This window comes from Vombatus ursinus, unplaced genomic scaffold (assembly GCF_900497805.2).
Source record: "Vombatus ursinus unplaced genomic scaffold, bare-nosed wombat genome assembly UNPS02014225.1, whole genome shotgun sequence".
Classification (NCBI taxonomy): Eukaryota; Metazoa; Chordata; class Mammalia; order Diprotodontia; family Vombatidae; genus Vombatus; species Vombatus ursinus.
Genome location: NW_020954003.1, coordinates 695947 through 719084, shown reverse-complemented (window position 1 = coordinate 719084; position 23138 = coordinate 695947). Strand labels below are relative to the sequence as shown.

At 41.3% G+C, this 23138-nt stretch overlaps 1 protein-coding gene and 1 long non-coding RNA gene across 9 annotated transcripts in view; one reads left to right on the top strand and one right to left on the bottom strand.

Annotated features, from left to right (window-relative positions):
• Positions 1-2045, bottom strand: part of SHISA5 (shisa family member 5) — a 42816-nt gene extending 40771 nt beyond the window's left edge. Inside the window, exon 1 of one of the 7 annotated variants that reach the window (XM_027860652.1) lies at positions 1961-2045. Coding sequence is in view for 3 of the 7 variants with exons in the window: in XM_027860649.1 (XP_027716450.1) it covers positions 1577-1643 (67 nt within the window). In the remaining 4 variants the exon portion in view is untranslated. Of the gene's footprint in view, positions 1-1576; positions 1667-1695; positions 1866-1960 lie in introns of those variants that run through there. The other 6 variants (XM_027860650.1, XM_027860653.1, XM_027860651.1 and 3 more) reach the window with 6 other exon arrangements.
• Positions 2046-2047: 2 nt separating this feature from the next.
• Positions 2048-20337, top strand: LOC114041954. Of its 2 annotated transcripts, XR_003568960.1 has the most exons (5): positions 2147-2369; positions 13028-13135; positions 16657-16717; positions 18977-19054; positions 19574-20337. It is a non-coding gene; the product is annotated as an uncharacterized LOC114041954 (long non-coding RNA). The 2 variants fall into 2 exon arrangements; XR_003568959.1 differs by lacking the exons at positions 16657-16717; positions 18977-19054 and having other exon boundaries at positions 2048-2369.
• Positions 20338-23138: the final 2801 nt, after the last annotated feature.

Sequence of the window (23138 nt, the reverse complement as noted above, 5' to 3'; positions counted from 1 at the left end):
GGGGGCCAGGAAACTTTCTGAGTCCCAGATGGATTGATGAAGGAAGGACAATGAGAAACATTGTCCCCAGCCCAGACTCACTACCCTGCACCCCAGCAATCCTCCCTAACCAAACCAATACAAACCCCAGAATCCCTACTGGAGTCGCTATCTGCCTAAGGTTTAACCAGGTGAAAATATGGCAGCTTCCCTGAGAAACGAAAGATTCTGCCACACTCCGCCACATGTTACCTGGAAAACAGACTGTGTTGTTGCTTGAGCACAGATTACAACAGTACTCAAAACAGTGCCATCGGTAGATGGAAAATAGGCTAGCCTTTTTCCTAGCCCTTGACCTGGCAAATCCCTGTATGAACCTGGACCAAGTCTTTTCCTTTCTCAGTCTCAGTTTCCCCCTACTTAAAATAAGAGCCCTGCCAGCTCTGTCTTCAGGCTCCTCTCTTATGCAAGATAGTGAGTGGGTTTAATGTACCAACCAGCCTGTGCTTTTCAAGTACTCCTTCAGTCATTTCTGTCTTGTCCGACTCTTCATTACATCAACTGGGGTTTTCTTGGCAAAAAGGCTGGAGTGGTTTGCTACTTCCTTCTCCAGCTCATTTTACAAATGAGGAAACTGAGTTAAACAAGGTTAAGCGACTTACCCTGGGTCACACTGCTGCTACTTGTCCAAAGCCAGATTTGAACTCTGGAAGATAGATCTTTCTGACTCTAGGCCTGGTGCTCTATCCACTGCCCCACTCAAGGCCACATGAGAAGTCCTACACTCTGGGCTTACTCCAGCCCTGAAGTATGTCACTGCTATACAATAAAATAACAGCAACCTACGTATCTTTTCAAAGTCATTCTCTCATTTGACTCTCTTAGTTGGGGAAGCCAAGGCAGGATTATCCCCATTTTACACATGAGGAAACTTAAGGCCCAGAAAAGTTAATGTCATATCATCTCATTCCTTCCTTCTGAATATCTAGGGGCAAGGGGGTTTGATAGGCAGTCTGGCACACAGTGGGCCAAATTCAAGACCCCTGGCAGCAAAGGTCTAGTCCAGGGAGGTACGGGGAGGGGCGAGGTTAGAAATTTTCTCCCCAGTCCTGGGATTAGAGTAAAGTTGGGGTTAGTAAATAAAGGGTCCGATAGGGGTCATGGAGGTCACAGTGACCCTGAAGGGAGGTTACTTAGGCACTCGGTGGAGGTTGGCAACCTAACATCCTCAAATGGGAGAGTGAGTTGGAGTGGGAGGCAAGGTTGGGAGGTGGACTGGGCTTTGCCTAGACTTGTCCCCCCCACCACCCCCACTGGGAAAAGAACTTCTTCGAATGTTGGGATAAGGAGTCAAAAGTCTGGGCTACAGGTCTAGGACCCCCAGCCCTTCCGTCTAGGCCAGGGTGCGGAGGAGGATAGCGCTCGCTCCAACGTGGACTCCGTGGCTCAGTGGAAGCCGCCACCGCGTCCAAGAAGGACGCCCCCCCAACTCCCGCCCTCGGCCCAGGTGGAACCCCCCCTCCCCAGCCCTGCCCCCATCCCTCCCCCTCTCTTCCCGGTTGGGGCATCCCGTGGCTTCTCCCAGTACGGCACTCACCGCCCAGCGGTGAAGGTAATAGCAGCAAGAAAAGGAAAAAGCGTCCGGAGGAGGACGAAGCCGCCATGGAAGGACCTTGGGACGCACCAGTGGGCAGATGGACGGACGGACGGACTTACTGGGCGCTCGGTCCCCTTCGTGGGAGCAGGGTCAGGACCGCAGCTGGAGCCAGCGCCGGGGCCGGTGGCAGCCTAGAGCATCTCCCGTCGGAATTGTGGGGGCAAGCGGGACGGGAACAGAGACCCTCCTTCCTTCTAGCCCCGGTCCCGGCCCCGCCCCGTCCTGTTCCCGGAATCCCCCCTCCCCCTCCTCCCGTTCCGTCCTCTTCCCACCCCCTCCCCGCCCCGAGGCTGCCCTGAGGTCTAGGAGCTACACCCCACGAACCTGGAGGGGCGATGCCCCCGACCCATTCACGCGCCCCTAAAATTTATCGCGAGTTCGCTTCTCAGCCCCGGAACCGAGGGGCAGGACGCCAGGGCAGCTCCACCCATCAGTTCTCATTTGAATTTGAACCATGCTTCCTAACTTTATCCTGGAAACATCTAAGAACACCCCGGTCCAACCCACAAGAACGGAAATATTTATAACACCAGTTTTGTTGTAGCGAAGACCCCGAAACAATGTGGGCGCTCAAAGATTGAGGCCAGCAAATTCTGGTATATGAATGTAATGGACTGTTATTGTGCCATAAGAAATTGAATTTCCAAGCAACTTACTTGGTAAGACTTGAATCAACTCAGATGTGGAGCAAAAGCTGCCCCAAGAGAACACAGAATGCAAAGACCGTAGTAAGGTAAAGAAAAAACAATTTCGTAAGACTTTAGATCTCTTAGCAAAGCAACGACTAATCATGGCTTGAAAAGATTGATTTTGAGAATTGAAAAAACTCCGGCTTTGAGAGACAGGTGATGCATAGCCATCGTGTTGATTTATTTTGTTTGAACTATCCTTGTTTGTTGCAAGGAAGGAGTTACGTTTATTGTGGAGGAATGGGTGATTAGGTAGTAGTTTGATATAAATGCAAAAAAAAAAAAGAATTTTTAAAAAATAGAATACAGAAAATGCCCGGGAAAAAATTAAGAAAGGCACATAAAAATGACAATTTTTATTACTGCCAAATTAAATTAAAGCAATAAAGGTACAGACAATGGGTGAGGACGAAGCAAAAGAGACTCAGAATATTGGCGAGACATGTAGAAGGTAAACCGGGAAAGAGCAGAGTCATGCCTAAAAGGAAGAAATTTTATGTAGTAAGGAAGTCACAACTGCCACGTTTGTGTGCCTTACATTAACATGTAACTTAATGTACACTTAACTGTACATAACATAAATTCAGTTTCACATCCCTTCCTCCTTTTTTTTGTTTTTTGAACATGTTCTTTTTTGTTCATTGCTAATCACCTTACAAATATTTCATTAAATCCTTACAACAATCCTGGGAGATAGATGCTGTTATTATCCCCGTTTTACAGCTGAGGAAACAGAGACAGACCAATTAAGTAACTTGCCTTGGGTTATACAGCTACTAAATGTCTGAGGCTGAATTTGAATTCATCTTCCTGACTCCAGACCCATGGTCTGTTTACTGTATCACCTAGCAAGCTGCCTCTATAAAAAAAAAAAAATGGAACTTTATAAACTTCATAACTTCATAAATTGAAAAAAGAAAATTGGTACAACTATTCTGGGGGAAAAAATGGGAATTATGCTAAAAATTACTAAAATGTTACCTTTTTCACCCAGAGACCCCATTGGTAGGCATTCACCCCAAGATCAAATGCAGAAAGAAACATGCCATAAATACCAAAATATTTATAGTAATCCTTTCTGTGATAGTAACAAACTGGAAACAAAGTAGATTTCCATCAGTTAAGGAATGGCTAAACAAACTGGTACATGAATGTATGAATATTGGAGTAAATTCAAAGAATTCAAAGAAGCATATGAAGACATATGAAATAATGCAAAGCAAAGTAGGCAAACCAAGAAAGCCGTATACATAATAAATACAAACTATAAAGGAAAGAACAATAAACCTGATTTGACATGTATTGTAAAGGTAAAATGGACGAGATGGTAATGGCGCATGAAATGAGCAGAACCAGGAGAAAGTTGTATATGGTAATAGCAAAATTGTTCTAAGAGCAACTGTGAATGACCAAGTCATTTTGAGTATTATAAATACTCAAATCAGCTGCAAAGGACCTATGAAAGAAGATGCTATCCACCTCCAGAGAAAGAACTGGTAAATAAAAGTATATATAGTATGGTTTTACATACACACACACAAACACTGTGTGTAATGGTGGCCTTTTATAGTTCAGTTTGGAAATGGCTGGAGGAAAAAACTTTAAAATGCACAGCAGAGAACAAAAGAAAACTCAGAAGCACAGAAAGACAGGGTAGCTTTAAAAACAATGTGTAGTATTTATTATATTTTTTTTAAAGTTAACAGTGAAATGGAGATTGATAGTTTCATATTGAATCCTTCTTTTGTACTACGCTTTGCATGTGAACATTTTTTCTTTTTGTATTTAAGTTCAAAATGGACATTTTTTTTAAAAAGGGGGAAAATGGTAATAGAATGGGTTTGGGGAGTCAGAAAAAAGGAAGAGTAAAAATGACAGGTTTTGACTGGGTGATCATATGTCCTCGACAAAAATATCAAAGTTAAGTGTAGGGGCAGATTTATAGGGGAAGATAGAGTTTCATTTTGGACATTTGAGTTTGAAATGTTTATAGGATAACCAGGTGGAGAAATCCAGTAGGCAGCTGATGTATGATTAGAGTTCAGTGGAGAGATGTACAGATTTGGGAGTCATTGGCACTAAGATGATACTTGACCCTATGGAAACTCCAAGAGAACACATCTAAATAGAAAAGACAGTGCAGGACTGAGCCTTAGAGAAAACAAAGTGACAGAAGATGGATGATGCTCCAGCAAAAGAGACTGAATATTGGTGAGATATTTAGAAGGAAAACTAGGAAAGAGTAGCATCATGCCTAAAAGGAAGGGAAAAAAATTGCCACGAGGAAGAGATAATGAACAATATTAAAAGTTGCAGAGAACAAGGATCCCATCAAATTTTCAGCAGTTAAGAGATTGTTGATCACAGAGAGAACATTTTCAGTTGAGTATTGGTGCTAGAAAAGGTATCAAAAGGCAATGAGAAGTGACTGGAGAAGAGGAAGGGAGTATTGGAAATTCTTTGTAGGATTTTGGCAGGGAAATGGAGGAGAGATACGAAAGGATACCTTGAGTGGGATGGCAGGGTCAAGTGAGAGTTTTTCAAGGTTAAAGTAAATGAGAGCATGTTTGAAGGCAATAGGGAAAGGGCTAGTAGATAGATACAGAAAGATTTAAAAAGATGAGACCAAGAAAAGGAATGGTCAACCAAATTCCTGAAAGAGACAGGCAGGGTAGGATATAGAACAGAAGGAGAAGAATTGATTTTGGTAAGAGGAGACTTTCTTTTTCTTGGAGACAAATATAAAGGATGGGTGAAAATGTAGAAGGGCTTAAAATGATCAAGTTAGGTAGGAAGGGGAGCTCACAGCATAGGAAATTTTCTCAGTAAAGCTGAGAGGGGGAGTCGAGGAGACATCACAGTGCTTGAGGGACAGAAGAAATTTGAAACAACCTGTGAGGAAATATGCTAGAGTAACTAAAGGAAAAAGAAAGGTTTATCGCTCCTACAATGCGCTTAGATAATGGTGAGCTTATAATGGACCCTTTGGGCACAATGATATGTTTTTCTCCAGTATCATTCAGTAGCTGGAAAGATTCAGTGGTAGAGAGGTTTGAGGAGTAAGATGGTAAGACAACAAGTGAAAGTTTACTTGGTTAACTATAGGATCGAGACTCCAAGGGAGGGGGAAGTGAAGCCTGAGCAGTGATGATGGGTTGGGGGTACAGGAAAGGATAGAGGAAGTAGTGGTTGTGGTGAGAGTAAAGAATAGGCTTCGAAGAGGCAGCCTGACTTAATAGAGAGCTAACCTTGAAGTCAAAAAGGCCTGGGTTCAAGCCCCACCTTTAATATATACTTACTTCATGGGCCCTGAACTAGTGATTTAACATCTCATTGTCCAAGCATCTCTCAGCACTGTAAGTTGCAGAGTAGGTACCCATCTGCATTGGCAGAGAGGGTTTGCTCATCAAGAGTTCCCTATACTAATAAAATTACAGATCTGGTCCCTCAAAAATAGATTTATGAGAAATGAGGCAGAGGGAGAAATGGAAGGAAAGAAAAATATGATTAGAGGTTTAATTCAATTCAACAAGTTTTTATTCAATTCAACTCTAGCCTCAGATATTTACTAGCAGAGTGACCCTGAGTAAGTCACTTAATCTCTGTTTGCCTCAGTTTCCTTATCTGTAAAATGAGGATACTAATAGCAGCTACTACACAGGATTGTTGTGAAGATCAAATGAGGTCATATTTGTAAACTGCTTGACACATGCCTGGAACATAGTAGATGCTATGTAAGTGTTAGCTAGCATCATTTTTATTATTATTAAGCACATATAACAATATGCACCAGACACTGAGGATACATAGGAGGAAATGAAAATTGGCTCTCCTGTCAAGGACGCTGACATCTAACTGGTGTAATGAGTTAAAAAATCAAGAAAGTGGCATAGCTATGAATAATGGTGAGATTCAGGGCGAGACCAGGGTACCTGTGGTATGATGAACTGGGAAGCCGGGCAGATAACAAGGACCTGAACCTATTGACATTGATTGAAAAAGTGAACCTTTTCAAAGGAGAAGGGGTTTCTGGGTGATGGTGGTAGAGGTATAGGTGGTAGCAAAGTCGAGAAGCTGGGAACAAGAAGGATGCCAATTCTTCCTGATCTAGTGTGTTGGGGGACATAACAAAAGGAACAACCATCACTGGAGATAGTGGCCAGCCATGCAAGGTCATGTGGCCAGAGCTTGGTTTCCATAAACATAAAAAAGAAATGTGTGAAGAGGTCAAGGAGGAAGGAATATACACTCCCATACCGAAAACCCTCTACAATCTGGCTTCAACTTCTTTTCCAGCTTTTCCACACTATTCTCCACAGACTCTACTCTCCATCTGCCCCTCATCCTGCCCTCTGTGCCCTTTGCTGAAACCGTTCCAATAACAAACTCCTTATCTTATTACTCTGTCTCTTCCTTCCGAAGTTCTCTTCCTTTAAGGTCCAACTTGGTTGTTTCTGCCTTCATGAAGCCTTCCCCAATATCCCCTTAGCTGAAAGTGATACATTTCTTCTGCTCAGGTTTTCACAGCACTTTGCCTGGACTTCTCTCTGTACATAAGTTCTGCTTATACCTGTTATTTGTTTACATGGCATGTCCAGATTAGACTATAATAAACTTCCTTCAGGGTAATATCTACATTTTATCTATCTTTGTATCTTCCTCTAGTACTGAGCATAATTCCTTGAATGTAGAACATGCTAAATAAATGTTTGCTGGTTTGTCAGTTAGGAAACAAGCTTTTATTAAGCTTTCTATGTGCCAGCCACTGTACCAAACAATGGAAATACAAAAAGAAAGACAATCCCTGTCCTCAAGAAGCAGATGTTCTAATGGAGTGAGATGACACAGAAAAGGAAGCAGGGACAGGACTTAGGGGCATAATGAAGAATTCTGGAGCGCTGCCTGCTGAGAAATGGCTGGGAGCTCTCTTTCAATGGAGATTCTGGGAGGAACCATACAATCAGATCTGAAGTGTGAATTGCATAACTGGAGTGCACCCTGGTGAACACACAGACACACAGACACACACACACCCCTGGTCTCTGCAGCCAAGTTAACTTTTTTTTTTTTTAAACTGAGACATTCACGGTGAAAAGGCGACAGTCAAATAAATGTTGTTGTTGTTTGTCCCTCGTTCTCGAAGAGGACCTGGACATCAGGGAGGTGATGCCGTGACATACAAGTGAATTGGATTCAAGTGAGGGAGGGCTGTGCAGTCACCAGCCTCACTTTCTCCTCCAAAGCCATCTGGGTCCAATGCAAAGTATAGATCAGGATGGCCCAGGAAGCATTGGGGGACCTTGGCCTTTTCAAGCTAAGGTATTCAACAGGTATCAGTTTGAAGCAAAGCCCATTCAGTGATTAAGGCTTAATAAGAAATGAGACAGAGAATGGCCGCTTTACCTCTTAAAAAAAAAATCGGTGTGGGAGGGGAAGACCCTCAAAGTTTCTGGCCCAAACAGAAACAATTGCTGTTTACATTCATTCTGAGCCAATCAGGGCCCAAACAGTGACCAAGTAGGTCTTGGCCTGGGACCTATTGTTAGCCAATCAATAAGAGCCAGAGTAATTTGGGGCTAAAAAAAAAGTTTCAGAGATTAAAATTTACATTCCCTTTGGACAGAGTATCCAAAGGTAAGGCTCTGATACCCTCTGTGGACAGAGAGAAGGGAAAGAAGAACGAAGGAAAGAATGAAGGAAGGAAGGCCAGTTCCAGTTTGGTCCGCAATGGGCAGCTCCTTTTTTACTCACAGAGGCCTAAAAAGCCTAAAAAGCTCTGGATTTACTCATACTATTTCCCCACCCAGAATTTCCCCAGGAAATATCTTTTAGGGATGGGGAGAGGGGAAACGTAGGAGAAAAACATAGGATTCCATTTGTGAAGGAGTCCCCTGTACTTATCTTTTTGAGTTGCCATATTTTCCAGAAACACTGGACCCAGAGCATGCAGGAGGCCCTAAATGTGTCAAGGACGAAGCCCTCCCTGAGCTGACATAATTTGTTGTTGCACCCCAAGTGTGCACCACCCCAAGGTGCACACTCCCAGTGTGTCCTTGGGAGACAAGTCAGGTGCCCATCAGTCTGTGCCAGGCTGGGATAATACTTGTGCCGCTAGGGTCCCTTGCAGATAAACCGACCCTCTTATCTAGTAGCAGGTCCCAACGGAAAAGAACAAGGCTTTTTGCCATCACCTTGCTCCTCCCTGTGGGGACTGGTCTTGCCTTTTTTCCCACCTTTGCTGCCCTGTTCCCCCTCCCCTGTCACGCCCCTTCCTGGTATCCCCTCCTCCCTTTGTCCTGCAGTTACAAAAAAGTAGACTTTGGTAAAGATTGGGAACCCTCTGGGTTCCACATGCACGTTCATTTCTCTTGTAATAAACCTGGTTTTCACATAAGTCTCGTGACATTGTGATTGCCTGTTGACATCTTCCACCCCCACAAAAGGGAAGAGACCAGAAGGAAGGTCAGACAAGCAGGGCACCTTCAAATGTTACACGCTGAATTTGTTTTATTTAAAAAGAAAAGCAAATTCTAGATAGAGATCCAGAATTTCAAAAACAATCCTCTTCTGTTCTACCATGTGTATAGAAATGCTCATGATATTTGGCATTTGTTCAGGACAAAAAAGAAGAAATGAGCACAAAATTTAAATAAATATTATAACCTTGGGTGGAAAAAGAAACAGCTGAAAGGAAGAGTTGCAGCACCTGGGCAGACACAGTGAAACAGCTGAGAGGGAGGTAGACCAGAACCAGCAGTCAAAAGAGTTCAGGAGGAACTGAGAGGCTCGGAGTTCAAACGGGGAAGGAAATCTGTGAGCCGAGTTTTTGTCGTTCAGTCGTTTCAGTCATGTTCAGCTCTTTGAGAGAACCTTTTGGGGTTTTCTTGGCAAAGATGCTGGAATGTTTTGCCCTTTCCTTCTCCAGCTCATTTTACAGATGAAGAAATGGAGGCAAACAGGGTTAAGTGACTTGCGTAGGGTCATACTGCTAGTAAGGGTCTGGGGCCAAATTTGAACTCAGGTCCTTCCTGACTCCAGGCCTTTCTCTATATCCACTGGGCAACATAGGTCTTGAACTTACTGAAGGAGAAGAAAAAGGAGCTGGAGATCCACAGATGACATAACAAGGACTTGGAAGGAGGGAATGAATTTTAAAGGTGAGGTGGGTGCTGAGTGACAGTGGTAAAGAGAGCCTGAAAGTGGTGATGAAGGAATGAAGGAATATGCCAACCCCTCCTCTTGGCCCTGAGAGTCAGGGACTATAAGAAGAACAGCTAACCTTGAAGAAAGTATCAACAGATGGATGTCTTCAGGAGGATGAGATCTGACACAGAGGATTCCAGAGGACACAGTAGAAAGGGAAGTTAGAAGAGAGGAGCTGGTAGAAGGCTAAGTCTAAGATTAGGGCTAGAGCTTTACAGGGAGCGACAAGTGTGGTGCCTGCTGACTCCCCTGCAAATCCTGCCCAGTCTATGTGCTATATGTCCCTACACCAAGCCTTGTACTGGATGCAGTCTGCCCTCATGGGATGGCAGGCCCCAGTGTCAGAACATGATGGCCACAAGACCCTGGCCAGTGCTAGCCTGGGGACTAGGTAAGAGAGGGCTACATGTCCAACCAATGTTCTTCTGGGGGAAAAAAGTGAGTCCCCTGGAGACTGGCATCTGATTATAAAGTCCTAGCTACCCCATGCTTCTAGCTTCATCTGGGAAGCTAAGAATTTGGATTGTTTTGTACTGCCTAGGGTTTCCCCTGAAAACATATAGCTTGTCTCTAGGTCTCTACAGAGATGGGTAGAAGGGGTCCTCAGCTCCTATGTAGGCACTGGCATGGACCATATATCTTGAATAAAGAACAGCCTTTATTTTACCCCTCTATTTCAGACAAAATATAAAACAAAGGATTTTCTGGAGCCCACAAATAATCCAAGCAATTCCTCCCCAGGGACTCTTCTAGTCCTTTTAACTCATAGTACCACTCTATGTTTGAGACTTCCCTAGATGCACCTTAGAGAGATGGCTGCTTGGTCCTATGCTAACCTAGGGGCATATATAGTCCTTCAAACTTGTACTACCACCCTAAGTTTTAGGGCTCCCCCTCCGAGGGAATTTTGCACTTGAGTTTCCCATTGGACCTGGATAATCCATAGAACTCAGTGGAGGATGATGTCTGGATTTGCTTCCTTACTTCCTCACTTCCATAATGACTCACTTACATTCTACTTCTCCGGCTCTAGGGCCTGTGCTTGCTTCCTCTTCTCGCTAGAAAGCTAGGATCAGGAATTCTGGGAGAACTTCTCTGTTGAAATCCAGGTCCAGATTTTCAAATAAGACTTCTTGGGAGTCTAGATCCAGGAATTTTCACTACTCCATTGCTACTATCTCTGGGGCTGGGGACCAAAAAGTCCCCTCAGGCAGGATTAATTTAGCTTCTATGTCATTGCCTCTTCCTAACTTCATCTCTGGGATAGAGGGATTCTACCACTACTATCTTTGGGGTCAAGGAGTTCCCTGGGGGCCTGTGTTAATGCAGCAGGCTCCACCTTTCAGGAACTTGGTTCCTTTCTGAAATAGTACCTTTCTCTTTTTTTTTCAGGCTCACTTCTAGTCCTGGGAACGCTGTGCTAGATCTGTCCCTTTTATGGGCCTTGGTCTAAGGATAAAGCTCAGATCTACAATAACCCTGATCCAATCATCTTTAGTGAAGTATAAATGGGTCAAGTGCCCCTCAAAACATCATAAATCATCTCATTATGGTATTCATGGGACTCTCTGAATCCTCTATAAGGAGATGTCTTCAAAGACAGAGCAAAGGCCTTATTCAACTTCTAGTTACCCAATCTCTCTCTCTCTCTCTCTCTCTCTCTCTCTCTCTCTCTCTTTCTTTCTCTTTCTCTCTATTTTTCCACCCAAGGTATTTTAAGAAGCTTTTTTTTTTTAAAGCTCACATTTATATAGAACTTCAAAGTTATAACAAGGACTATATACATACATGATCTCATTTGATGCTCAAAGCAACCCCATAAGGCAGGTGCAATTATTGTCACCATATTACATGTGAGGAAGCCTTAGAGAGGTCAGGTGACTGGTCCATGTTCACACAACTAACTAATAAGAATCAGAGACAGTACTGGAACTCAGGTCTCTCTTTACTTTAAGTCTACAGTGATGATAAATGCTACACACCTCCTGACAGAGAGGTGATGGACTAAGTCTGCAGGAGATAATTTTTGGACACGGCCAATGTGGGGATTTGCTTTGCTTGACTATGTTTGTTACAAGAGCTTTCTTTTTCTTTTTTTCAGGGGGAGAGGTGGAGGAGGTAAGAGGGAGAAAAAAATCAATGCTTCATAATTGAAAAAAAATTAATTCTAAATCCATTTTGTAGGCTCAGATTCTGCATCATATTATATATAGTTTTCCACAGTTGGTTACTGTGTTGCCTTTTATAACTGATTTGTATACCCTTTAGAAAGTTCTATACTGTATAATGCATAGATATAGCATTTGTAGCTGATTAAATATGGCATTTATGATAATTTCCAGAAAAATCTGGGCACTAGGCCCTGGGTCAAGGGTGTAACCATTTACTATAGCACTGTTTCTTTTAAAAATGTATTTATTTTTTAAAAGTTTTTTTTCCATGCTATTTTTACATCCTAGTCATTTCCTGATAGCCCATCTATAACACCCCCACACCCAAAAACAGTTTAAAAAAAAAGGCAATGTGGCAAAATGTATTAGCTCTGGATTCAGAAGACCTGGGCTGAAATCCCACTTGTGAAAATTATTCTGTAGGACCTTGGGCAAAGCACTTATGGGAGATACCTCAGAGGCTTTGTTGTCTAACACTTTTATTTTGTTGTTCAGTCACGTCCAACTCTTCCTGGCCCCATTTGGGGTTTTCTTGGCAGAGATACTGGAATGGTTTGCCATTTCCTTCTGCAGCTCATTTTACAGATGAGGAAACTGAGGCAAACAGGGTTAAGTGACTTGCCCAGGGTCCCACAGCTAGGAAGTGTCTGAGACCCTGTCTGAACTCAAGCCTTCCTAGCTCCAGGACTAGCACTCTATGCACTGTGTCATCTAGGGGCCCACAGAGAGAAGTACCTTCTTTCTTACTCAGAAGAGATTAAGATATTGATCTGGAGAGAAAGACATCCTTTCAATCTTTCGTGTGGAGCGGTCAAAGAAGGAATTGAATATTGTTCTATTTGTAGAAATATAATGTTAACCTCAAACTGTATTTTGGCACAAAGGGACATTTTCCTTGTCCGTGAGCCCATATACATGTTATTACCTTAAATAATCTTGGGGTAGAGAGCTGTCCAAAGGCATGGGAGGGATTATACCAGTTTGGCCATTTCTCTCTAGGCTAGAAATTCTTGGATTTAGAATAATAACAAATTAATAAAAATGGTTTCTGGTAGACTGGTGTCTAAGATGCAGGGTATATTATGAAAGCTTTTTTTCTTTGACAGTATCTTAACTGATCATTCTTTTGGCCCATGACTGAGACCATCAGATAGTTATTGCTGAATCTTCCTCCTCCGATGGATATGGTAGCATTGATTACAAGCTTTGGAAGGTATATGGGAAATTTTTCCTTTCTGCCTCCAAAAAGGGTTTTGATTTCCATCCTTTTTTCTCTTTCCTACTGAAGAATATACCATCTAACCCATTCCCTACTCTCTCCCTTTTAGGGTCACACTAACATGGTTCCTTCCAAGGTTGGAAAAACCTCACCCAATCCCTCAGAATCATACCCTTTGTGCCTGAGGAGACCACTCATGTCATCTCATCTTTGCCTGGTAAGTCCCCCAAAGGTCACCTAATCTGGGTCTGGGAAACCCCCAATACAACCAAGTTTGCATCATATGTTTTTGAAGAGTCCCAACAGGCCACTCTCATGCTATGCTATAGGTTTCTAGATAGTTCCCCTAACTCTTAGGGCAGGGGCCCCCACGAAGCCTCGCAGACATCCCCTCTTCACTCATTGGCTTATATTTGATGTATAGGAGGACTGCTAAGGGAGAAAAAGCATTAGATCTGAATTCAGAAGTTCAAAACTTGGGTCTGCTATTCATGTTGGCTCTGCTACTTAGAGTCAGCTAGGTAGCATAGTGGATGGAGTCCTGGACTTGGAGGCAAGAGGAGCTGAGTTCAGATGTTTGCTGGCCATGTGACACTGGGCAAATCACTTTACCTCTGTAAGCCAGAGTTTTCTCATCTATAAAATGAGGGGGTTGGACCTGATGGTCTTTAAGGCCCCTTCTAGCTCAGATTCTATGATCTTCTACTTATTATCCAAGTGACCTTGGGTAGTCACTTAACCTCTCAGGGCCTCAATTACCTTGTCAATAAAATGAGAGAGTTGGACTAGATGATATCTAAGGTCACTTCCAACTCGAATTCTGTGCTCTTGGATTTTTTTTTTTCCTTTAAGACTCTAGTTCTGACTGAATATAGACCTAGAGGATCCCTCACCTAGTTCTAGATCAGGAAATGGGATAAACCCCAGGATTAGGTCCCTTTTCTTACATAAATTCAACAAACCTTCTTCAAAGTAGACTTATCATGGGCAGTCTTTCCTTGAGAATCATTGGCCAGAAAAATTCCACTGTTAGGTTTATCAAGGGGTAGATCAAATTTTCAAGATATCCTTGGCTTCAACCCAACTCCTACCTAGGAAATGCCATTACTGACCTTTTCAGTGAGCACTCCTGAATATTTTGCTAATTTGATTCCTTGCCCTATATCCTGCTCTGTGTCCAGGCTAAATCCTATCCAAAATATCATGCTGCCTCTCACTGAAGCCTACAACACCTGGTATTACCAGGCAGTCTTGAATCCAGCTCTAATAAGGCTGGACCCTGATTAATTCTCAAAACAAACAAAATCAGGTATGTTCAGGATATGATGACCACAAATTCTGTGGATCTGCATGCCTAAAACCTTCATACATGAGCCCCCACCAATGTGCTTATCTTTGATAGTCATAGGACATAATCACTTCAAAGCAAAGACATTTAATTAAGTGGTAACTTAAGAAAAGTAGCAACAAAATAAAACATTTTCTAACCAAAGGATAATCTCCCATGAAGGGCCTTAGTGGAAAGAATTGACATGCATAGGGGTCTTCATATATAAGTCTTCATGTAGGGGATATATGTGTACACATAGAGAGACAACTCATGCCTCTGAGGCTGCTGGACTGCTTAATGACTTCTGGCGATGTCATCATGCTGCTTCCACTAGGCTTGCTTGAAGTATCTCTTGAACTGACTTCATAATCTCTTCTGAACCCAGCTCATCTGGACATGTAGTATCTGAGAAAACAGTCTCTGCTGGTCACTGCACTACTATAGCCTCTGTTAGATACTCCTCAGTCTTGGCCACTTCTAGCATCTGACTCAGCTGAAATCTTTGGCAATCTTTCTCAGGGGAGAGTGGGTGCTACTATTCTTTCTTAGCTTAAAGCCTATAGACTTTCCCTTACTCTTTTAGAAAAATATAGGAATCCTTGGAACTAGCAAAAAGCCTCCTCTGTCTTGGTCACTCAGATACCTGCCCAGTGAAACCTCTTATCTTCCCTACAAAAGGTCACACACCCCAAATGCCATGCTTTTTAAAACAAAGAGCTGGGCTCTTTGAAATAGTTAATGTTCTCAGGTTTAATCTTTTCTTTGGTCTCTTACTGGTAAGAGATTTGAGTCCCTCTATCAGACACTTCAGGTAGGTAGGTGATGAGTGGACAGAGTACCTGGCCTGAAGTTCAAATCGGGCTGTAAGAGTCTGATTTTGGTAGACTAGGCCCCACAACCATTACCAACTAGAAAGTGCATTGGACATAGAGTTGTCCTGACTAAGATCTGGTCTTACGACCTTGAACAAATCAGTTCATCTTTTGGGGCCTCTCAATTTTATAAGCTGTAAAATAAGAGTTTGAACTAGAGACTAGAATCAGGGGTATGGATCACTTTGTAACCCTTTGACTGAATCCAAACCTCACAGAACAAATCCCCTTAATAGAAGGATTTGTTCTATAAAACTTGGACTCTGTCAAAAGGCCATACCCAGAAAACTAGAAGGCCACAAGTGGCCTCAAGGCTGCAGGTTCCTCACACCTGGTAGATGATCTCAGAGGTCCCTTTCAGCTCTACAGACTGGCTGTCAACCCAGGGCACTGCCTAACACCAGGCCACCTCCCCCCTAACCCCACCATCCCTACTTAATGAAGTATAAATCACAGTACACCACAATTTCTGGAGGATCAAAAATGTTAGGTAAGGTAAATCAAACAGTGATGAGAAGGTGCATGGTGGATGAAAGCAGGCTACAGCGTATTATTGATGTTGATTTCAGCATGTGAAATGTCCTAAAAGGTATTATTCCCAAAGACATACATGACTGAAGAAAGAGGGGAGGTTGGTTACATAGAGAGACAGAACATTAACATTTATTATTACCTGAACGTTGCACTGGTGTCCATTAGATGTTTAAGGAAGGACATCAGATGAAGAGTCTGTGAAAAATTTGTCGAAGGATATGGATAAGAACCACATAGGATGTGAAAGCCTGGAAGGATTGTGATCTTCATGTGTACTAGGCATGCTTCAGAACTGTAAGTGGTAGGTAGTGACCAAGGCTTTACTTGAGGGAGCTAACAATCTCAGGAGATGCATGTTTACTTCCTGGACAGCAGCTCATTTCCTTTCTGTGGTAACCATCATCGCCGAGTTTTATTTTGCAATCTTTTGCCAGCTGCACGACCATTTCCAGCATTCTGCCACTGTGCCATCCTCCTCCTAGGGGCCTCTCTTCCCCTCTGCAACAAGCTATTCTCTCTCCCAGCACATCTAAATTTGTGTTCAAACTATCCTCTATACTATCATTATTAAACAGCTACCCCTCCCCAATCACTCTACCCTCCCCACAATTGAATTTGCCTCAGGCACCAGAATTCCTAGTTATTGCTCTGGAGTTCATACTTTGAAGAGGTCACAGATTTAGGAAAGCTTCAGAATGAACCACTAAGAAAGTGTAGAGGCAGCTAGGTAGCACAATGGATACAGCTCCAGCCTTAAAGTCAGGAGGACCTGAGTTTAAATCTGACCTCAGACACTTGACACTTACTAGCTGCGTGACTCTGGGCAAGTCACTTAACCCCAATTGCCTCAGCAAAAAAAAAAAAAAAAAAAAGTATAGCAAGTCCTGGAGAGGATAAGCTAGGGGGAGTCTGAAAAAGAGAACCAAGTAGGACAGCATGAGACTATATTTCACTTCACTTCACCTCTCTGAAGTAAATGTTTCGAAATTCGTTACACCGCAGTCAAGGTTGTTGATGCATTGGGACAAATTGAGCATTCTACACAAAGCAGAGACAAAGTAAGGTAAGGAAAGGACTTCCAAAGCTGAGAAAGTGGGGGAAATGCCATGAATCCAAGGTAGGACATTTCCTTTTTTACTTCCTGGGAATTAGTACAAAAAAGATCCTAGCAAACAGCTAAGAATCCCCCTACCCTTCAGGTGGTGGTGGTGGGGGGAGTTGGAAGAAGAGACCCTGACATATTGCCCTATGTTCAGGAAGAGAGAGTCCCCAGGATTCTAGAGACCACTGCTAGGGAAGCAACTGTCTTAGGTGGACCATGATGTGGCCAGGTCAGGGAAGAGTTCACTGACCCTATGGCCTGTGTGTGGGGGATGAGGTGAGGGAGTCATCTGTAGAGAGATAATTCACTCCCACTGCTATCAGGTGCTATTTTAATTAATTATTCATGCTAATGAGATGCTATAGTCAGTTGTTTCCATGTCACTAAAGGAGGGTAAACACTGTCAACCCCCTTTAACTTTTGGTACCCTGGAACAAAGCCTCTCATACCCCACACTAGTAATGGCTCTGAGACACAGAAAGGATTGAGGGATGAATTGTGACTCAATTATAAAGATGGAAAAGCCAATAACAACATAGATGTGACTGAGAGCTATGGCCTAGAAATAAAATCAATGTAGGAAAAACCATCATTAATTATAAATTTCGATGATGTAATTGCTGATATATAAACCCAACTCATCCACAGAGATGTTCATAACTTTTGATTCAATGATCCCATTGACAAGATTATACCCTAAGGAGTTTATGGAGAGGGTGGGAGAGCCTATCTTAAAAAAAAATATTCCTAGCAGAACTCTTTGGTTTTTTGAAATATATTTTATTGATGTCTTTTGTTTTTATATCACCTACATTTCCTATTATATTCTACCCCCAAATACACTTTGCAGAGAGTCATCGTTTATAATAAAGAAGAAAACAAGAGAAAACAAGTTCAGCAAAACTAACCAACATAGAAAAAATCTGACATTCAATGTAGTGTCCTAAACCCATGCCCTGACCCCCTCTACAAAGAAGTACATGGGGGAAGAGGGGTCTTCTCTTGCCTTTTCTTTGGGGCCAAGCTTGATCATTATAATTTCTCAGCATTCAAGTTTCAATTGTTGTTCTTTACATTTCCATTGCATTAGTCATTGTATATATATTTTCCCCAGTTCTGCTTAATTCACTTTGCATCAGTTCATACATGTCTTTTCATGCTTCTTTGTATTCCTCATACTCATTTTTTTTCTTACAATGCAGTAATATTCCCTGACATTCATACTCCACAAGATGCCCCAATCTATGGGCATCTGCTTTGTTTCCAATTCTTTGCTACTGTAAAGTCTTAGCAGTATATCTTGCAACAGCAAAAAACTGGAAACAAATAAACTATGTGTCCATTTCTTGGGGATCTGATGAACATATTATGGAGGAGAGACAGTGAGGCATAGGGGCAAGAATTCTGGACTTGGAATCAAGAGAGACCTGGCTTTGAATCTTGTCCCCAGCATTTAATACCTGTGTGATTGTAAGGAATACTGTGTGACCTGTGTGACAGTTTCCATGCCCCAAAATGGGGATAATATTTGTACCAAATACTTCATGGGATTTTTGTCACAAGAATCAAATGTACTTGTTGTTTTAGTCATGTCCAACCTTTGTGACCCTATTTGGAGTTTTCTTAACAAAGAAACTGGAGTGGTTTGCCATTTCCTTTTCCAGCACATTTTCCAGATGAGGAAACTGAAGCCAATAGGGTTAAGTGATTTGCCTAGGGTCTCCTAGCTATTAAGTATCTGAGGCCAGATTTGAACTCCTGTAGAGGAGTCTTCCTGACTCCACTCCCAGTACTCTATCCACTTCACCACCTAACTTCCCTGTTAAATCTTTGCAAGCCATAAAACATTATCTAAATGTCAGGTATTATTATAATATATGAACTAAGTAGAATATTACTGTACCATAAGAATAGATGAGGGGCAGTTAGGTGGTGCAGTGGATAGAAAGTTGGCCTTGGAGTCAGGAGGACCTGAGTTCAAATCCAGCCTCAGACATTTGACACTAGCTGTGTGACCCTGGGCAAGTCACTTAACCCCATTGCCTAGCAAAAAAAGAAAAGAAAAAAAAATAGATGAGTTTGATGAAATTAAAGAATTATGGGAAGACTTAAATGGAGTGACATTCTGTTTGAAGTCTTAAAAGGGACACTGGCTTAGTAATCAGCAGTTAGGGTTCTAATCCTGACTCTGCCACTCACTAACTAGCTTTCTTTTTTTAGGCCTCCATTTCCTCATTTGTCAATGAGCTCTCAAATCACTTCCTGGTCTGAATCCTCTGATCCTATCTATGTTGCTAGGTAAGGAAAGTTGAACCAAAACAATAGGAAATTCACTGACCGAAACAATGTAATTAGAAGACTAATAATAACAACAATGAAACCTAGTCAAAGAAGCCGGAAGTTTAAAAGGGGCAACAGAAGAAGAGGGAAAGACTTTTGTTAAAGTAAAAACACATCTGGTGTTTTGTCATGATTAATGATCTACAAGTAACAAAAGTTTAAGGTTAGCTTTACAATGACTTTTTTAGTTTAGTTTTTGTCTTTCTTCTTGATATACCTTTTCATATTTGTACGCATTGCTGGAAATTAAAATGACGTTCATTTTGAAAAAGCCATCTACACTCATTTCATCTACTTCCTCTTCTCTCACCCATTTTTCAGCCCTTTGCAATCTGACTTCCAACCTCATCACCCAAATGAAATCGCTGTCTCTAGTTCCAAATTGCCAAGTCTTCCTTACCTCTCTCTATAACCTCTGAGGCTGTGGAATGCTTTCTCTTTCAGGACACTCTTTGTTTTCTGCCCCTTCTCTTTCAGGGTTCTCCTCCCACCGCTCTGACTGGTCCTTCTCAGCCTGCTTTTCGGGATGGTCATTCAGGTCCTGTCACCTTCACCATGGACGTAATTCAAGGAACTGGCCTGAATTCTATTATCTTCTCTCTCTACCATCTCTCCCTTGGTGATCTCATCAGCTTCTGCCGGTTCACTTATCATCTCAACAAAGAGGTCTGAGGGTGCTGGGGCCTGAGAATGCCAAGGCAGAGTCGCCTGGAATGAATTCACACACTCAAGCCATCTTTCAGTCAAGAGGCATATTCTAACGTCAATAGTAGCGGGTAGAGTTCCTTTTGAGAACTTGCAACCTAAGCTCTAGTGAATCTAGAGTTTATATAGAAAAGAGGCATGGGAAAGGAATGCCAGGAATGCTAATTAGGTACTCTAAGGGTCAAGACTCCTCAGTTCCACCTCCCCAACATAGCTCTGTTCTCCCCACTCACCACATCCAACCGAGTTCAGCCCCTCACAATTCTTCTCACCTGGACTACTGCAGGAAGCTCCTAATTGGTTTCTGTGCCCTCCCCCCGCCCCTATTCATCTGTCATCCATTCTCCACACAGCCTCCTGAAGTGCAGGTCTGACCATGCTGCCTGCTTTTGAGCAACTCTAGTGGTCCGTTGTTACTTAGAGCAAAGCTTCTTAAACTTTTTCCACTCTTGTCTGCTTTCCACCCAAGAAATTTTTACGAGACCCTGGGTATATAGGTATACAAAAAGGTATACAAATCAAACATTTACTGATAACAAGTCATAAAGAAATTTATTTTAAAACAATTCTTTAGTATACATATAATTTTACCATTTATTAACAATGAAAACAAATTTGCATACTAATGAGACGGATATGCTTGTTTATGTTTACACAAAGAATTAAATCTTGGTGGAATATTTGATACTGCAGGATGCAGAGAATGTTCAATGGTTTTCAGAGTTGATCAATATTTTGATTTTATAATCATCAATGCTGAGACTGCAACTTCACATAAATACGTACTACAAAATGGCAGAAGTATGTTTTGGCCCATTTCAGAAATTGTTGGAAATTCTGTCCTAATCCCGAGCCAAAATTCATTTAACAATATTTTAGGAAACTCAAGTTTTAAAGCTGTGTCACTTGATAACTTGGCAAATTCTTCTTGAACTTTTAATGGCAGATGACTGATATTTTTTATTTCAATTGAGTATGCCTTATGAACACAACTTGATTTTTTAGAATCAAAATTTGAAGAGAAGTATTTCTCAAACTGTCTCCAGGCACTTCAGATGATCAATTATAACACTTACAATTAAATCTTTGGGAAGGTTATTTTCAATTATAAAATAATCTGTAGCTATAAACATTTCTGAAGAACTATTTTCTACCCTATTCTTCTATATGTTAACTTTAGTAAAACTTTCAATTTTATCTTTTAACATAAATCTGTTAGAATTTTTTTCCTTGAAGTGACATGTTTAAATCATTGAGTTTTTCGAAAATATCTGACAAATAACACAGTTTTGAAAACCATAAGCATTATGAAAAAATGAACAAAATCAGATTTCTGCTCAGTCAAAAATATAACAACTTCATCTTTCAATTTCAATAATCTGTTTAAACCTTACCCTCTTGAGAGCCACCTTACCTCGTAATAATAAACTTTTATAACTGGAGTCCATGTCTTTCCAAAGCTTTCAAAACAATCCATTGTTTAGGGCACGATTTTTAATGAAATTAATGATTTTGGTAGTATCGTGAAGTACAACATCTAACTCTGGTGATATTTTTTTGCCTATGACTGCTTCCCAATGGATAATGCAGTGAGTAAAAGTGATATGTTCATTGCTACCAGCTTTAACTTTTGCTACAAATCCAACATTGCCCATCATTGCTCCAGCACCATCTGTGCAGACTCCAAAGGAATTTTTCCACTGTAAACCTTAATTTGTAAAACATTCATCGACTTTAAGATATGTATCTTCTCCTCTTGTGTGCCCTTCCAAAGGGTGACAAAACAATAATTCCTCATGTATACTTCCTTCATAAACATATCTTACATAAAGTAACAACTGTGCCATGTTAGAAATATCCGTTGTTTCATCTAACTGAGTTGCAAACTTTGGGCTGCCCTTAAGGCTAGTAATAAGCTGTTGGACTTGGTCATTACTAATTTCAGAAATTCTTTTTGAAACAGTATCATTCAGGGGTAGCTAGGTGGCACAATGGATAGAGCACTGGCCCTGAAGTCAGGAGGACCTGAGTTCAAATCCGGCCTCAGACCAAACACTTGACACTTACTAGCTGTGTGACCTTGGGCAAGTCACTTAATCCCAATTGCCTAAAAAAAAAAAGAAAAAAGAAGAAACAGTATCATTCAATAAAGGAATTTTACAAATTCCATTCCTATGAACTATTTCTGACATTTTAATAGCAGCAGGCAACACTAGATCTTCTATCACATAGGGCTTTTTAGTTTTTGCAATTAAATAATTGCAAGTTTCATAAGATGCAAGGAAATACTTTTTGTTGACAGTAACTAATTTCTCAAAACATTGTTTTTCTTTATTTGAAGATTTAAAAAGTCATTCAAAATATTCCTTTGGTTTGTTGCAGTATGCTGCATGCTTGGTATTAAGATGTCATTTTAGTTTGGCTGGTTTCATGCTCTCTGCAGCCAAAACTTTATTACAAATTAAGCAAAGAGGTTTTGCCACACCATCATCATTATTAGAAATAAATCCACATTGCAAAAATGATTCGACATATTTTCTTTTTCTTGTCAATTTAGGTGTACTACAACCTGGTAGCAAAGACTCTGATGGATTGTCATCAGTATTTTTACCTCTTCTGTCTAAATTTAGCCACTTAACCATAACTGAAAAATATTTTTGTCATAAAATATTGCTAATAATTTCTCGAGTAAATACTAGTTTTAGCTTATGAAACTACATTTATTTGTGCTTAATTAAAAAAATTGATGTTCACACTTAACACATACAGTGGTGATGGTGGAGAAATATTATTAAAGGGCTTTTGTCTTTACTTGCTGCAAGTAAACACCTATATTTCTATAAAAGAAGGGGATAACAGCAATTTTTAAAATCAAACATTCTAACACAATACAATCCAAAGATACACTAATTTGATACTTACATGCTGAGGAATGATGGTAAGAAAATATTAAAAGTCTTTATTTTCTGTAATTAAACTATTATGTTTCTGTAAGAGCAGAAAACTTTGTATATACAGTAAAAACACAGCAATTCATAACATGCAATAGTCTCAAATCTGAGCCCAGGTGTTTCTGGCAGTGTCCGTTGACATTGCATGGCATGATGGCATGTGCTGAGAAAAGTGCACATGTTGTGTGTTCAGAACCAAGGCTATGGTGAAGTCACGTGATGTAACACAGGGAAGTGCTGCCAGAAACACCTCAGATTCATTACACATTTGATTTTGAATTAATTTTTGGTTGTTAAGCATTCAGAAACCTTTTACTGTTGCCAAAATTTTCACAACCTCCACATTCAGTTATGTGACCCCATATGTGACCCACAGTTTAAGAAGT